The following is a 17,071-nucleotide window of genomic DNA, read 5'->3' on the forward strand; positions in this document are numbered from 1 at the left end:
GTGAAGCACATGTACCTCTGTTCTTAAATACGTGTGTAAATTAAATGTCAGAAGCAGATTTCTGTACCTCCCCCAACTATAGATGGCTACAAAGCTGGAACCCAGAAATGTGCAAACAAAGGCAGCTGATCCATGTGGCTACTTACCATAGAAAATCTCCATCCTGCTTTTCAAAAGGAATGCAGGAAGGAAATGCCCCACTGAGTTAGGGATATGCTAGTGCCAACGCAATGCAAGTGCATCATGGTAGCAATTCCCATGAAACTTGAAATGTTTGTCAGAAGGCAGCACAGGAGGGCAAATTTGCAGTGGGTGGAGAAACAGTTTAAACAGGCACTGAACGGAATCAGCCATTTGGGATGCTTTATTGTAGGTGGTTTATCTACCTTTGGGATGTTTCTCATTAGTTGTCAATTTTATTTACCCGGAGCAGAGATGGAGAAAATGATGGTTCTTTTCCAATGAACCCTGGGAAAGCAACACCTTTATTCAAACAGTCTTCCCAGCAAGAATCCCCTCCAATATTTTGGCTTTTCCTCATCACGGCTATCAGCTACATAACAGCTGCTCATTTTACAATGACTTGCTGGAGAGACAATGATTGAAAGAGCCAATCTGTGTCACATGGAGAGGCTGGAGCAAGATATAGCAGGAGGTAATGGGATAGAAGTGAGGTCAGAAAAAACAAAATCGAAATGGGGGTGGATATATGTGATAGGGGCAGGGAATAGAGAGGAAGAAAGAAAGTGGAAAGAAATCTTTAATGAAGAAACTAACCAAACGCTTGGTTTATCAAAATGCATTCTTATTTAAGTACCTGGTCTCTAGATTGAAATTTTCATTTTATTAATGAAGAATTATGACCCTATTTGTTTTAGCATATAACAATGAAGATTTAAGATATGAAAGTGGGAGTAGGAGAAGAAAAACACTTCTAAGTTAGTCTAATCAGATTGGTTTGAGAATTTCACAGGGTAGATTTCATTTCCATATACTCCAACGTTTGGGGGAATAGCAGGGGAAGGGTAGGGGAACTACACAGAAATAGAACCTGAATAGGAATGAGGCTACTCTGAGATAAGGAAAGTGTGAAGTTACTAAGAATATCTTCAGTTCTGGGTGGTGGCATTTGGACCTGAGATTTTACCAGTGTAGGGAGCTCCATGTGTAGGTGGAATCTCCTTCCACTGATGGAGTCTGGAAATGCCTTTGAAAGGGTTGTAAGGCAGGGCACTGGAAAAATAAGTGGTTGGCCCAAGGTCAGCTAGTTAACTAGTTTATCAGAGTCAGGGCAGAAGCTCAGCTCTACTGACCCCACAAATCTATCCATAATACCTCACTGCGTCTCCATATTACCAATATTGACCAAATATAATTAATATTCTTAAAATATCTGGAACAGAGATTTCAATCTCTGTAAGCAAAACGATTTCAGGCTGGTGGTTACTACACAGCTTCAACTTGATTTTTAATGCTTAGAAAGTGGTGAGTTAATACAAATTTCAAATATCCAAGCGCCAGCAAATATCTAAATATTTGTTTTTCAATATTAATAAAGCTTTCTCTCCTAACTTGCCTACAATACCTTCTTTGTTATATTCTTTCCCAGACAATTGCTATGTGAAATTTAACTGCTGCCTCTTATTTCCAAGTTAGGAGAGAAGTAAACTATATGGAAAATACTTAATTTTTTTATTTTTTGCACTTCTGCTGGACACATAATATATAGAGCAAGTTCTGCTATAAAGAGGAAAAAAAAAACCCTAAAGCATACATTAACGTTGAATAAAACTCCTTCAGTAGCTAAAACTAGAGCGTTTACCTGCTAACAGTTGTCAATCACAAAGTCTAAGATGCTTTGGATTTTTTAATGCTTTTAAAAAATTAAATACGATGTCTTGAGCCCACTAACACAGAGCATTTAAGAATTCAAAAATTTACTTGAAAGTCTATGCTTTTCATTGAAAAACATGACATGAAGCACTTCCTACCTGACTTCCTACGTTCACAAAATTTCAAATCAGAGCTTACGTCTGCCACAACATAGATGTCAAGCTTGGAAGGACACATGTTGTGGGGAAATAAAGAATCCACAATGGCCTTGCATTCAAAAGAACAAAATTCAAAGAAGAAGTGAAATTCTCTTAAAAACAGCCATAAGATCCCTCACCCTGGTGAGGAGGTGACCCTAGGAAAACCAGGAGACTTTTTGGGGAGGCTGGTCTGTTAGAAGGTTATAGCCCAGTGTGACAGAATTTCTAGCCACAGAAACACTCAAAGATCATCTTCAAAGCTATAGCATGCAAGGCTGCAGCCTCTTCTGGTAGTGGTATGATCCTCACACTGAGGAAGTCACAGATGATTGAAGAGCTGTCACTACTTTTGAAATGGCATTGGCCAAGAGAGGAGACTTTCTATCAAATAAACTTTTTCAGAATAGTACCTCTAACCTTAGAAATGACCAGGACCTGGTTTCCCGATCATCAGGTCTATCACTATAATAAAAGATGCCTACTTGCAGCTTATTAATGGACAGGCTGTTTACTAACCATCCTCCTTTAAAAAAAAATCAGAGACTTTAGGAAAATTAACTTTGTTATGGATCTTCCTATCTAGCGTTTAGCTATGATAAAACTCTATGCCAGATCCTTTGTCAAAATGTTCTTGGAGAACTTTTCTTCTAAGTGCCCAATTTAATGTTGTAGAAATCAATAGCCAATGAGTAAAAAGTATAGACTTTTTTATGGATCATAAAATCATAAAAAAAAATATATCCTAAGAAACTTAACCTCACCTTGATAGGCACAATGGAGTAAAAAATAAACAAGTGAAATTTGGTCATAGGCTCCAAGGACATAGGAAGTTTACCCTAGGTAACATTCCTGCAATTACATCATTATTGGAGAGTAGCCACTACTCAGAGATATATACTGTTATGTAGGAAAAGCAGAAAAGTAACTATTAAAAACAATAAGACTTATGACCTATTCATTAGTATCCATCAGTAAATTCAAAGACAAACCAGTGTCAAGTTCAAAAGAGGAAGCAAGCGTGTTCTATCATATCTACCTACATCACTTTAGCCAAGGTAATATACATAAAGAAAATGATGTCTAATTTATAGCTGATATAATGAACTATACCAAAATGAAGCTTCCACTTAAACCATATGTATCGCGTAGGTACACCGTTATTTCCATGTTGTCTCATTAGAATGTGAGCTTCTTAAAGGCAAGGACCCTGTTTTTGACTTTCTTTCCTAACCACTTAACATAGCGCTTGGCAAAGAGTAAGTGCTTACTAAATGCTCATTGACTGTCAGTTAAAAAAAAAATTAGTCCATGTACCTAATAAAAGAAAATTGGTTGTTAGAATATAAAGCGAATAATAAAACAACTGCATTTCTAACAAGCTGCATAGACATTAACAAGCGTAATATAGGTAGGGACTACACATTGGAAAAGAGCTCTCAAATATACTGCGATGAATGAATTAACATACTACTATAAGCATGAACGTATAAGGTTTTTGAAAGTAATATATTTGTACTGAGATAGAGTCATAAAACAAAACCACTGGTTAACATTCTATCTGACAAAAGAGTTTAGTGGAACTGGCTGATAGAGTGTTCTGATTCAGCAGAAACACTGTAAAGGTGTATGTAGGCAGAAATGAAGATTATTTAGCTTTGGCAGAGCAAACAAACATGGAAACTGAGGAACAATAAAGAACAAAATCATTTAACTCAATTACTGTGGGAGGGGGATCTTCAAATGATTATTAAGAGATTCTTTGGAACTGGGCATTTATGACATTTGGGTGACAATTCCTCTGTCATACCACGGGGAAGTTTCGATCCCCAAAATAGATTATTTTCATTGATGGGAATCTAATTTTTCTGAGTCATTAAGACCAGATCTAGCTTTGCTATCCAAGTTAAATCACAATAAATCAGTAATACCTGGAATACTCGCAGGAGAAATTGGGCCCGATCTTGACTGGTTGCTCCCGACAGGAGAGCCGACGGGGGAAGGTGATGGGCCTCCTGGAATACTGGAAAGATGGGGGGAGGCATGAGGAGAGAAGGGTGACTGTGCAGGATTGCTCTGATCCCCTTGGCTGCTAGTGGAGCCTGACGCACTCACTGCTGAACTCAATGTTGCTTCTGTTCCTGTGGGCAGGTCATCAATGGAGCCAGATAAGTCCTGAGTAGAGGGGAAAAGAGAGAAAATATGTATTAATGTAGTCAAACATTGCGGGTTCAGTGCCCAAGCCAAGTTCACCTACAGAATTCACAGCTACTACAGATTTTTATAAAAGCAGTCATCCAAAGCATGGCTACTCTGTCAACTAAAGATATTAACAGCTGTCATGAGCTACATCATTAAGAATGTGGCCATTTCTTTCAAAGTGAGCTAAATACCCTTATTCTAGGAATCATCTTTGAGTACAATTGCTCTTTGAGTACTTAGTATAATAAACCAGCTCAATTTTCTTGAGACAGCATTACATGGCACTTGGCATATTTACCCATCCGTACTGGTTGGGTGGAGGGAGTTATTAATACCAATGTAACAAAGGATAGTGTTGAGCTTAAAAACTGTGGACTGGGAAAACCATTTTTTTTGACACTGCATCCTCTGATTTTCAAATTAAAAAATGAGAATAGGCAGGCAAATAAATGTGTAAATACAAATATATAAGAATAACAGAAAACTTTGATTAATCTTTGAGGTTTCTGAGCTTCTCAAAATTAGGCTCCAGCCACACCTTTTCAGGCTTATTCCATGTCATTCCTTTTCACGTACTCTATGTTCCACTCAAAGAGTATACTTAACGATCTTTCAATGTGACATTCAACCTCCTGTTTTTATGTCTCTGCACAAACTGTCCCCCTGGCCTGTAATACAATCCCTTCCTCCCCTCCACTCTTAGGGACATTGACTTTCCTTCCAAGTTCAGTGAGAACTTCCTCATACACAAGACCTTTTCTCATCCCTGCAGATGCTAATGATTCCCAGAGCTCCAAGCACCTAGCACATAGAAGTCACTGGATAAATGCTTATTGGTTGACTGAATGGTGAGAACTTCTGAACACTTTAAAACTGCTTACAAGATGATATTTTGGTATGAGTAAATGTGAAATGAACACATGTATTTTAAAGCTCTTGCTTCACTCTTACTGAGGCCAAAATCATTGCAAATCAACCTAGATTCATAGCACTATTTTGACCGCCTTCTTTTCTTAGATCGACATGGCTTAGTATAACTGTGTTAAAAAGAATTATCACCAGATAAATTGCTTTTGTAAACTCAATATGGTATTGGGATAAATACCACTAGAAAGAAGGGTTCTGTATAACAAAGGCTTAGTATATGGTCCATGGAAACAAACTGGATTGAAATTTATGGGATACATTTTCTAAACAAACTTCTACTCCAGTTCTGTGCTCTCAACAATCTGAACAAAACAACTGTTTACACTTTAGGTGGGAAAAGGAAAGCAGAATAATCACTGGTTTTGTTTTGGTCAACCACCAGCAATTATCCTTCAACTTACTTCTCCCCATTTTCAAAGCTAACTAAATCAAACCCATTTAAATTCTCAGGCTACCCAACAAAATCAATTTAGAGGAGAAAGGTAGGGTGTGATAAAAGTTAGATACCATCTATTTTCCCTATCTTATGAGGTCAATACACTTCTTTTTACTTGCTAATTAACTACCCCAGAGACTAAACATCAGTTCTGTTTAGTCTCCAGGACATAAAGACTAGTAAAGTAACTATTAGCAATTCATTCACTGAAAGAAAAAAAAATCCATTACAACAAAACAACTATGATGTCCCAAGAGTTCTTTGTAATGAGTTTTTGCTTATATTTTATTTATGGACTTGATAGTATTAATTTCTTACAATACACGGCTCTAGAGAAATAGACCAGTCTTGTTATGGTATATGAAATGTGTATGAAAGAGATTTTTCATTCAAATTATTAAGCACTTGGCTGAGAGTTAAAATCTTGACTATTTGTGGTTTTGAAAGATCCCTTAGTGCACTCCTTAAGGAAGATCTTTACTTTCGTAACACAGCAAAGCTTTAATATTCTGCACAGCTTGATTTCTCACTGAAAGTGCCTGTACACTTTGTTGTGTTTGCGTTGTTGTGGTTGAGTCCTTTCAGTCGTGTCTGACTCTACCTGAACCCAATTAGAGTTTTCTTGGTAAAGATACTAGGATGGTTGGCCATTTCCTTCTTCAGTTTATTTTACAGATGAGGAGCTGCGGCAAACAGGGTTAAGTGACTTGCCCCGTCATACAACTAGTAACTGTCAGAGCCTGGATTTGAATTCAAGTCCTCCTGCCTACAGGGCTGGCACTCTATCCACAGTCCCATCTGCTGCCCCATGTGTTTGTGTATAAATTACCAAATGCAATGAAATGCAATTTTATGTGACTTAAACTAATATAAAGTATTTTACCTCTGATACCAATGGGTAAATTTTACATGCAGTTTTGCCAACAATTCACATTTGTATAATTGCTTAAGTCTTATAAAGGGCTTTCCTCAGTCAACAATTTGTGGAATTGATGAGGGCACAGTCTCTGGGAGCCCCCTTGAATCTGGAATACAGTCTCTGGGAGCCCCCTTGAACTGTCCTTGAATCTTCCAACTAGATCTGGCCTTCCCCTAAGACCATAAGCCTTACATTAGGCCCAAATCTCTACCTAGCCTTGCCATTGGTTGTCCAGCTACTTCCCACCCTTAATCCCATTCTGTTGCTTCCTGGAGTCTGACCTCATCCTAGTCCCTGAGGTCCCATCAAGCTCCTCCTTAGACTCCTCCTCAAGACCCTCCCTATACCCCACCTCTAGTCACCCCAGACCACCCCTCAATCGCTCCTACAATCTTTGTGTATATAATCTCCATCTTGCCTCCATGAAAGTACTATCTGGCCCGCTTGTGAAAACAGGCATCACAAAGGGTGGGATTTCTTAAGACAACCCATTATGGTGAATCCCTAATAAACTTTGTCTCTTCCCTTGGCTGAGAAAGCTTGAGTCGAATTCTTTCAGCAGGACCCAGCGTGAAGGTATTTTGGGGTCACAGCACCCCTAGAAACGTATGGTTCCCTACCATCATCATTTTGCTTAGACCTCTTCAGAATTAGGTAAAGTGTTATTTTCCCACCAAACTCTCTCCTGATCCTACCAATACCGTTATTCACTTTCTGCTGATCCAGAGTTAGGAATAGATGACTGGTAAAGGGAAGGTAAATTATTATAGTCACGGAAACCTCTACTTTTTAGTTCTAGGTTCTTCCACTATGTATGGTCAAAATAGAACAAACTGAATCCTTTTCCTACAGGGCATACCTTCAAATATTTGCCTCCTATAAGCACTGAATCAAGTTAAAACATGCAGAATTCCTTTAACCAATCCTCATTATCCATGATTATGAATCTTGTTACCATCTACTCAAGACTCTATAGCTTGTCAATACTGTAATATCCCTGAAATGAGATAGGTAGAACGGGACACGGTATAGCAGATGTGGTTGACTGACAATATGTAAGAGAAATCAACCAAATTATAAAAGCATTTAAGGCAAGAATGAGAAAAAAGGAGAGGAAGACAGATAGAGATGGGGGGGGGAGGGAGAGGGGGAGAGAGGGGGAGAGAAGGGGGGGGAGAGAGAGAGAGAGCGAGAGCGAGAGCGAGAGAGAGAGAGAGAGAGAGAGAGAGAGAGAGAGAGCTAAGACCGTGTTAACCAGATGGGAGTTTGGTAAAGGCAAACTAAACCGAGAAAGGCATACCTGTATGATGAGAAGTGGGGGAGAGGGGTAAGGGGGGCATTCCCTGAATTGGCAGGTCAATCAGCTTTTAAGAAGGAAAGTGTTGACCTAAAACTCAAAAGAAGTAGATGCATGGATCCAGGGGGGAGGGAAGATTCATTTTCCAGGGACATATGGGGCTAAAAATGCTCAGCCTAGGCCTGGTGATAAAAGTAGGGTAGACAAGTAAGAAAAGAACAGCATTTCTCTCTCTCCCCAAAAGGGTCAGGGATAAATAGCTCCCTAGGAAGATAGGGTATCTTCTGTCCTAGTTAGGAAGGGGGAACAAAACCATGAAGATGCTGGAAGCAAATGTTTAATGCATTAAGCCCTGGCCAAGACAACTGAATAACTTGAATATAATTATCCATCCAACTGTCTGGCTCTACAAATTCCCTTACATGATAGTAAGAGATTTATACACTACAAAAATAATTAGATGAGGAGTTAATTGATCTGCCTTCTAACCCTGGTTCTGACACTAACTAGTTGTATTACCTAAGAAAAGTAACTAAAGCTTTTTGGATTTCATTTTTCCCTATTTGTATGAAGGGACCAGTTTGGAGGACAATGCCTAGGAACAAAGTCCCATCATAGGCTTAGGGTATGAATAACTGGCACTAACTATACTCGTTCAAGAGGCAGGATATGCATGCCTGTGCACATAAGTATTCTTGTTTCTCCCCCATCTATTTTTTTCTAAAATATTTTTAAAATTTTGTTTGTATTATTTTCATTTCCAAATCTTTCATCATCTCTCCAGTGAAGTTTCCTTGAAACAAAGAATACAAAAGAACAAGCAAATGAGTAAAACTATTCAACAGATTAACCAAGCCTGCCTGCGTGTCCACACACTGCTCTACACTCAGAGTCCCCACCTCACAAAAAAAGGAAAGGGGGGACATCTTTTCATCTCTTCTTCTGAGGTAGGCACGGCTGTTATAATTTGTATGACTTTCAGTTTTAGGTTCAATATTTTGTCCTCTCTATTTCCATTATTTTATTTACCGTACAGACTGTTTTCCTGATCCTACTTACTTTTCTTCGAATCAGTACTTTAAACTCTTCCTAAGCTTCTCTAGATTTAAAAAAAAAATTCATCAATCATTATGGCACAACCTTACTGCTATAAATTCTGAAACTACTGCCAAATTCAGTCACTCCTCGATGGTGTCTCGTAGAGCAGGGAGATGGAGAAGAGGACAGTGAGGATGGGAATGGAATAGGAGATAGCTCGCGGAAAGTGGGAGAAAGAAATTGTCCTAATTCCACAGTACAATTGCTGATGCGTTATTAAGTTGAATCAGAACTAGAATCATGTTTCCCTCTTCAATTTTCTACCTGCTATTGTTGCTTATACCATACAGCTGGCTTTAAAGTAAAACTACCCATGATTTTAAAGAAAAAAAAAATCTTTTTGCTGGCTTAGTTGATGAAAATCGTCCAAGACCAACATTTGCTATAGTAAGCTTATAGAGACATAAGAAAATCCTGTATTAGGAAGAGTGATACTTTTCTAAGTAAAATAGAGGGCAATCTTTAGCAGAGTCAAATGGTAACTGCTGCTATGAATAACAAATGTAGCAGAAACAGTGTGGATTCAAAATATCACTCCCAGAAATAGTATCATATCAAGCTTCCAAAATAAAACTGGGCGAATGGAATCAGTTTTTCAGAACTCATACGGATAAAGTGCGTAGAAATTTCTGTTCAGGGCATATTAGATGCATGAATCTGCACACGTAGAGTTGGTAAGATAATATATTTACTATGGATACTTCGGTTTAACTGCAGTTTTGACCTATTCAGATTCTCAGAATTGCAAACAGCTTTTTTTGTAATATTGTGTAGTTGGAGCATTTTATAAGCGGATAGCATGCTAGGATGATTTTATTTTATTTCAACAGTCAAGTCAAATACTTGGGATCATCACGACAAAACCAAAGCCAATTGATGGGCTGGATGTAAATACTTGTTCTCTTACATTGGTTTGTTTGAGGGCAGATAAGACTCCCTCCTTAGGAGGCTGCATTCTAACTTCTCATTTTGCTAATCCCCTAGGGGAAAACAATGACTGACAGGTCCCAGATATTTCTTGAAGCACATGCCTTTAAGGGATTTCCTCACTAACCTGATGCCACTCATTCATAAAAGTACAAGGGCACACATGTGACACCGTTCTACTCTGAGAACTAAACCCAGCTGCCTTGTTCTCCTCCTTAAGGATAGGCCCAGGGAGTGAGGAGGGAGGGGGGGAGTAGGTAATGAGGACAGGATACCACACATTAGACAGGCTTTGGCTGTACTTAATCATACCCACAAAATGGCATGGTTCACCTATTTTATATCTACTATATAAGTAGTTGGAAAAACATGAATTTATGTTCTCAATTTTTTAAAGAAAAAAAAAAGCAGGCCAACATCAGCTCTCTTAAAATGAAGGTCAATCCTTGCGATTTAAGTCTAATATCTAGAATTTCATAAATGTAAATAATAAGACAAAATGATTTCACTGGGCAGTTTCAAGATATATAACAGAAAATAACTCTACTCTTGGGTAACAAAATGTGAAATAATAACTTGGTTTGAAAACACACATAAAAATGATGAACAAAAATCCTCAAATTCAAAACTACTCTCAACTATCATCTAGTAGACTTTTCAACTCCACGTGCATTTATTTGATTTGATTTTTGCTTCCTGTGAGTTTACCTGTGTTTTGTTCCAACTTTCCAAACGGACAGAAAAATTTCAAAAAAAGCCACTGTTAAGTGAAGTCATCATCATATAAGCCTTTGTTTTTAAAAAATAAAAATGCTAATCTGCAACTGCCTCCCTAATATTGGAAGAAAAATCCCTTTTCTGCCCAATATTAAAATCCCATGCCATACTAAGAAAAGGGAGGGGAGGAGAAAAGAAGATTGGGGATGAGTATTAAGAGGTCGTCTATCAAGCAGCAAACCCATCAAAAACATTTCTGTGATTCAACAAGCTACTTGAAGAAAATACCAAGGAAAGAATATAAGAACAGTGGCCTTCATACCATTCACAAGTCACCAGCATTTCAATGTTCATTGCCCTGGAGTAACAGAACAGTAATAAAGAAAGATAGGGTTTCTACATTCCACTTAAATACACACATAACTTTTATATGTAAATTATACTGATACATTCACACTCTTTAGGGTATCCATATGCAGAGCTATTTAAAAATGTGTTAATAAGAGAACTTCAACAGTGCTTTAAGCATTCAGCCTAGTTAACAAAGAAGCTCTGTAACTAATACTACTCTAGAGGACAATTTAGTCAGCAGGGCACCAACCCTATTCTTTTATAAGGACTATCAGATCTATGATGCCTGGAAAGAACAGAGAGACCTTACTGCATCTCATTCAAACCAAGGCACCTTCAAGCTACAGCGCTTCCATTTATCTTGCTGGAAAGTTGGCAGGTAAGGTAATTGCAGGGAAGACTCCTTTGAAGGGGATGAAGTCCCCATGTCCCAAGGCATTCCTTAAATCCTTCCTCTTTTGGATGCGCTGATTGCTAAGACACTGATTCTCCGGGCTCAAGTGTAACAAAAACCATAATTTTGCCCCAGTGGTTTGTTTTTGATGAAAGAATCTTGCTGCTCCTCATGAAAGATTTTTGAAAAAATTGCTGCATAACTGAAAATACTGAGCACTTTCCACCCACCCCTTACCAAAGAAAATATTCTGTTGTACATCGACATCTTACATAAAAAACCCTCACATTTTTTGAATTTAGTTTGAGATGAAATCAAGTTATAGCAAAACTTTATGTATGGATGTCTCCAGGCAAATGCTTATCTTTGACCACCTTCCCTTTACCCTTTGCCCACAAGCAACCTTTATTCTTGTACATTCGACAGGTACAAGAGATCTCAGTGTGCTTAGGGTTCTGCTATGCCTTCTTGGTGATAGAACCTTGTCAGACTTTGACAAGACAGACACTTTTGAATCAGCACACAAATTTGTACTTGCAACATAGCCAGCAGAGGGAACTATGAAAAGCAAGTTATACGGCAGTCAGAGACAAAGTGAAGCATGGAAAATATTTTATTCATCTGAGCACATATGGCTTAATATATGTATATATTATTTCATATCCATATATAGCATATTCCTATCTTGAATATTTCACTTTGTCATATCAATTGAGATCCATGTCCAACACACATCTGATATAATGGTATTCAATTTATCACTAGTTAGCTTACTGAAGATCAATTTAATCAACCAATCAATAAGCATTCATTAAACTATGTGCCTATCTCTGTGCTAAGGGATAGGGTTACAAAAAGAGGCAAAAGACAATACAAAGAGTTTACAATCTAATGGAAGACAGACAACATGTGAACAAATATATACAAAGCAAGAGATATACAGGAGAAATAGAAAATTAAGAGAAGGAAAACACCAGAATTAAGAGAGGTTGGGAAAGACTTCCTCTTAAAGATGAGACTTTAGTCAGGACTTAGAAGAGGTCAGGGAAGTCAAGTGGAATTGAGGAGGGAGAGAGAGTATTTCAGGCAGGAGGCCAGCCAGAGGAAATGACAATGTTTATCAAAGTTTTCTAAGTCGCAAGCATCCCACTCTTTATCCAAACATGTTACGTAACTACATATTTACTTTTACAATTATAGGAGAGGCATGATGGCGTAGTGGATACGAGTGCTGGTGTTGGAGTTAGCACGTGTTGGGTTCAATTTTGTATCCTCAACCTAGGAGCCCCATGTCCATAGGCAAGCCACACCAACTCTCAGTGTCTCAAGCAATTCCTTATAACCATAAGTTACCAAGATGTGTAGCTGATACCAATCAGTGAAGGGACTTTCTGCAACGGGGCTTTCCTGTGACGAAATCACAGGTCTAGAACCTCAATCATCCAAAATGGCAGTTGACATACATCAAGAAAAATCCTCTTTGTGGTTTACAAGTGACCTTGGCCCCCTATAACCTCCAAAATAAAATCCTCCAGTACCTCTTTATGGTGTACAAGTGACCTCGGATTCTTTGAGTCTATGCCATTATAGTAATAATATCTAGCATTTACATACCTTTTAAAGGTATGAAAAGTTCCTTACAAAGATTATCTCATATGATCCTCACAACCCTAAAGGTAGGTGCTAGAATTCTCATCATTTTATATATGAGGAAACTGAGGCAGACAGAGGTTATATGAATTGGTCAGGGTCACACAGCTAGTGTCTAAGTCTGGATTTGAACTCGGGTCTTCCTGATTCCAGGTCCCGTGCTCTACTGACTGTGTTTTATGACTCATTAGTTGAGGTAGTATTTTCAAAAGTTCTTCCTCCTTTTGATAGTACAAAGACCTCAGCGTGTTACTAAAGAAGTTTTTGAACTTCATCCTGAAGATTTTAATACAAACAACGTCACTTACAAATTATTTAGACTACATTCAACAGTATAATCACCAGAATGCTTGCCAACTTGAAATGAACTTTTTCTTAACCACAGCAATTTTTAAAACTGCTTGCCCAGACACAGAAGACCTGAAAAACCACATTTTGGAGCTGAAAGGTAATGGCATTAACGGAGGGAGTACCTGCACAAAAGATATCACCAACCACCAAAATGTAGCCTTTATATTCATATAAAGTTTAAGTAGGTGTTGAGGTAAGAGCTTCACAACATACTCAAGAGAAACAGTGGTGTCAACAAGGTGCTAAGTTAGTTCAGAGGGTGATAGGGACCCTGGATATTGTCTAATCCAAATTATTAATCCTCTTTACAATATTCCAAATAAGTGGACATTCAGAAGGGAGAAACTGTAGAATCCTGAAAAGATTAATGGAAGTGGAGGTGCTTACTGAGATCTTAAAGGATGGAGAGGATTTAAAAAAGAAGAGAGGATGGAAGAGGGGTAGGGAAGGGCATAAGGAAAAGTGTGTGAGAAGTAAGTTTGGTTGGTGGATAAGGTACATAAAAGGGAGTGATATGAGACAAGGCTAGGAAAACGGAGTGGACAAACTTAAGTGGTAATGTCAAACTAAGGGGTTTAGGCTTTATCATGTAAACATTGGAGAACAACGGAAGACTTCTCAGAAGGGAGTCAGGATAACCAAACTGTGCTTTATTCTGATAATGCTGTATGTGGTGAACTGCAAGGAAACAAACTGAAGGCACAGACCATTGATACAATTACAATATTGAGGGGACACTGGGATTTGAGAAAGGGATGGATGTGAAAAATAATAGGAAATGGAATCCAAAGACTGATGAGGAGTCAAGGGTCAAAGCAAGGGAGATGTCAAAGATGACTGTGAGGTGAGCAGTAGGAACAAATGGTTAAATTTTGGTCCATTAGCAGATATAGGGACGTCAGGAAGAAGAGAAAGTTTTGAAGGAAAGGTAATATTTTGGTAGCAGCTAAGTTCAACTTCCAATGGCAGGACATGAAATCATAGTAGTACAGAAGACCTCCAAGAGAAATGGGAGTAGCTAAGTGGCGCAGTGAGTAGAGCACTGGCCCTGGAGTCAGAAAGACCTGAGTCCAAATCCAGCCTCAGATACTTGACACACTTACTAGCCGTGTGACCTTGGGCAAGTCACTTAACCCCAATTGCTCTGCCTTTCCCGCCCCCCACCTCCCCCCCCAAAGAGAGGGAGAGAGAGAAATGGGAGTAAAGAGGAAATACTAGGACTATGTTTTGGAAGAACTTCTTAACAAGCAGGCAGGAAGTGGAGCCAATGAAAGAGAAAAAAATTAGAAAGGCTGGAGGGCATTCCAGAGGGGAAAAAAAGGGTCATGGAATCCAAGGAATGAGAGAAAAGGAAGACAGGGATGATCCATAACGCTAAAAAACATCCAACAAAAGTACTTGCACATTTAGAAGAGGATGCCTGGTTAGGCAAATTAATCTCTATTTGGTGGAATTAAGGCACTCCAACAAAATGAAATTTAAAATTTGGGAAAGATGGGTCAAGATATTTTTTGTCAAGCATGTTATTATGTATGCAGGCTGGTATTTCATGGGAGTCTCCCTAAGCCCAAGCTGCTTTTCATTTTTCCTATTTCTTCTTACAAAGATGCAAATTCTTTACAAATTCCAAGTCCTGCTCTGTCCCCTTCCAGCCACTCACTGCATCCACCCACTCATGTACACAGTGGCTTTCATGTCAGTAGCACTAGGACTCTTTTTGGTGTTTATAAAGTGAAGTGGAACACTGAAGGCCTAAGTTTGCTTCTTTTTATGGTTCACTTAAAAGTCAGATTTGTGTAGGTGAGACACTATACATTAACTCATTAGGCAGTATAGCCGTTCAAATGCTAATCATTAAAGATTCAAATTTAATTTGTTTCTTTCATTTCCTATGGGCCATGAACCACACTGAAAAAATTTATATTTACTAGACTTAAAAATATGTATTTGTATATGATTTTCCAAATACTGACATTTTAGTAAACTGTTCAACGTTTTAATTTTATGTTAAATTTTATGCCACGGAATACCGCATTTTCCATGTGGGTCACCTAAGGAATTTGAAGAGGAGCAAGGTGGCATGTTTTCTCTACCTAATGAGAACACGGGAACAAAAGTCACACAAGATGAATAGTCCGTGGTCTTTTCTGCTGGAGGGAGCTCCCACATTGAAATGATACTTAAGCATCAAAGTGTGTGTTAAATATAAAAACTATTTCTGTTACTGTACATCCAGGTTAGCCAGGATATTTCAAATGACTGCCATAATATTTTCTTCACTGAAGAGATGTTCCTGATCAACAAGGTGGTCCTATTCATTTGAACTGTATAGAAATACATGAAGTTAGAGATGGGAGGGCTCTTTATGATCATCTAACCCAGAGCTCTCAAACTGAGGTAAAGTTACTACCCTTCATGATTCCCCAAGACCCTTGTAGGGGTCTTTGAAGGTCAAAACTTCTCATAGTAATATTAAGAAGTTATTTGCCAATTAAAATGCTCCTCCTTTTTCCAAACAGATAACTGAATGAGGCGGAGTTTTGTTCATCTACTTCAATCAGAACAATATATCACAACAGAGTGAATGCAGAAGCAGATATGAGAACCTAGCTGTTTTCTATTAAGTCCTACTTTAAAGAGATTTACAAAAACATTGAAAAAAAAGACACTCTTCATTTGTTTTGTTTTAGAAAATATAGGTATTTTCATAAAAATATCATTGTAATGGGCTCATTATTCTTGAATAAATATTTTAAAATCTAAAAACTATTTGGGGTCATCAATAATTTTTAGATTTAAAGATTTCTTGAGACCAAAAAGATTGGGAATGGTTGCTCTAATCTAACTCCTCATTTTATAAACGGAGAAAATGGAGTTCAACAGAGACCTCAAAGAGATTTAAGAGATTTTTTCAAGGTTACACAGATGGTTGTACAGGCATTGGAGTTACATTGCATATGGTTTGGAGTTCAGGCATCATTTCATCATCCCAGGGAATTGCCAGTGTGGAAATCATCACCATCGATGCATATTGGCAACTCATCTATGGCTTGTAACATCAAGTTACCCAAGTCATTAGGAGGTTGTAGGTTAAATGATTTGTCCAGATCACACAGCTGAATAACAGTTGGTATCAGAAGCATAACACGAATCCAGATCATCTTTACTCCAAGATCACCCCATCATCCACTAAGTCATGTTGCTATTCATTTTGAGTATGTATAAGAAACACTTGTTTTTGTCATTTAGTTGTGTGACCCCTTTTGGAGTTTTCTTGGCAAAGATATTAGAATGGTTTCTCCAACTTATTTTACAGATAAGGAAACTGAGGCAAAAAGGGGTTAAGGGACTTGCTCAGGGACATGTAGCTACTTAACTGTCTGCGGTCGGATCAGAACTCAGGTCTTCCTAACTCTAGGTCCAGCAGTCTATCCACTGTGCCATCCAGCTTACCAACAATAAACACTTATGGTGAATGTATAATATATGCCATATATATACTGCATAGTCACTATATCCTATCTAACATGTATATAATGTGCACATACACAGACACACAAAGATACATCTCAAATGGAGGAAAAGGATGGGGGCATTGATCACATCCTTAAAATAATAATGTAGTACCTAAAAAACCTAATGAATAGTCTTTAAAAGGTAACATTCTCAACAGCTATAACTCGGTCCACAATCACCATCTCAGCTTGGTTCCTGATGGGGAGGGAGAGTGTAAGACCTTGAACCCAAGAGCCGTGGGAATAGTGATATTAAA

The 17,071-nt window shown here is 38.2% G+C and overlaps 1 protein-coding gene across 7 annotated transcripts in view; it reads right to left on the reverse strand.

The window, feature by feature from the left end:
* ARID1B (AT-rich interaction domain 1B) overlaps window positions 1-17,071 on the reverse strand; it is a 563,165-nt gene that overhangs the window by 120,803 nt on the left and 425,291 nt on the right. For all 7 annotated transcript variants that reach the window (XM_036766234.1, XM_036766229.1, XM_036766233.1 and 4 more), the window contains one exon: window positions 3,962-4,205. In XM_036766234.1, the coding sequence (XP_036622129.1) occupies window positions 3,962-4,205 (244 nt within the window). The remainder of the gene's footprint in view (window positions 1-3,961; window positions 4,206-17,071) is intronic.

This window comes from Trichosurus vulpecula, chromosome 7 (genome assembly GCF_011100635.1).
Source record: "Trichosurus vulpecula isolate mTriVul1 chromosome 7, mTriVul1.pri, whole genome shotgun sequence".
Lineage (NCBI taxonomy): Eukaryota > Metazoa > Chordata > Mammalia > Diprotodontia > Phalangeridae > Trichosurus > Trichosurus vulpecula.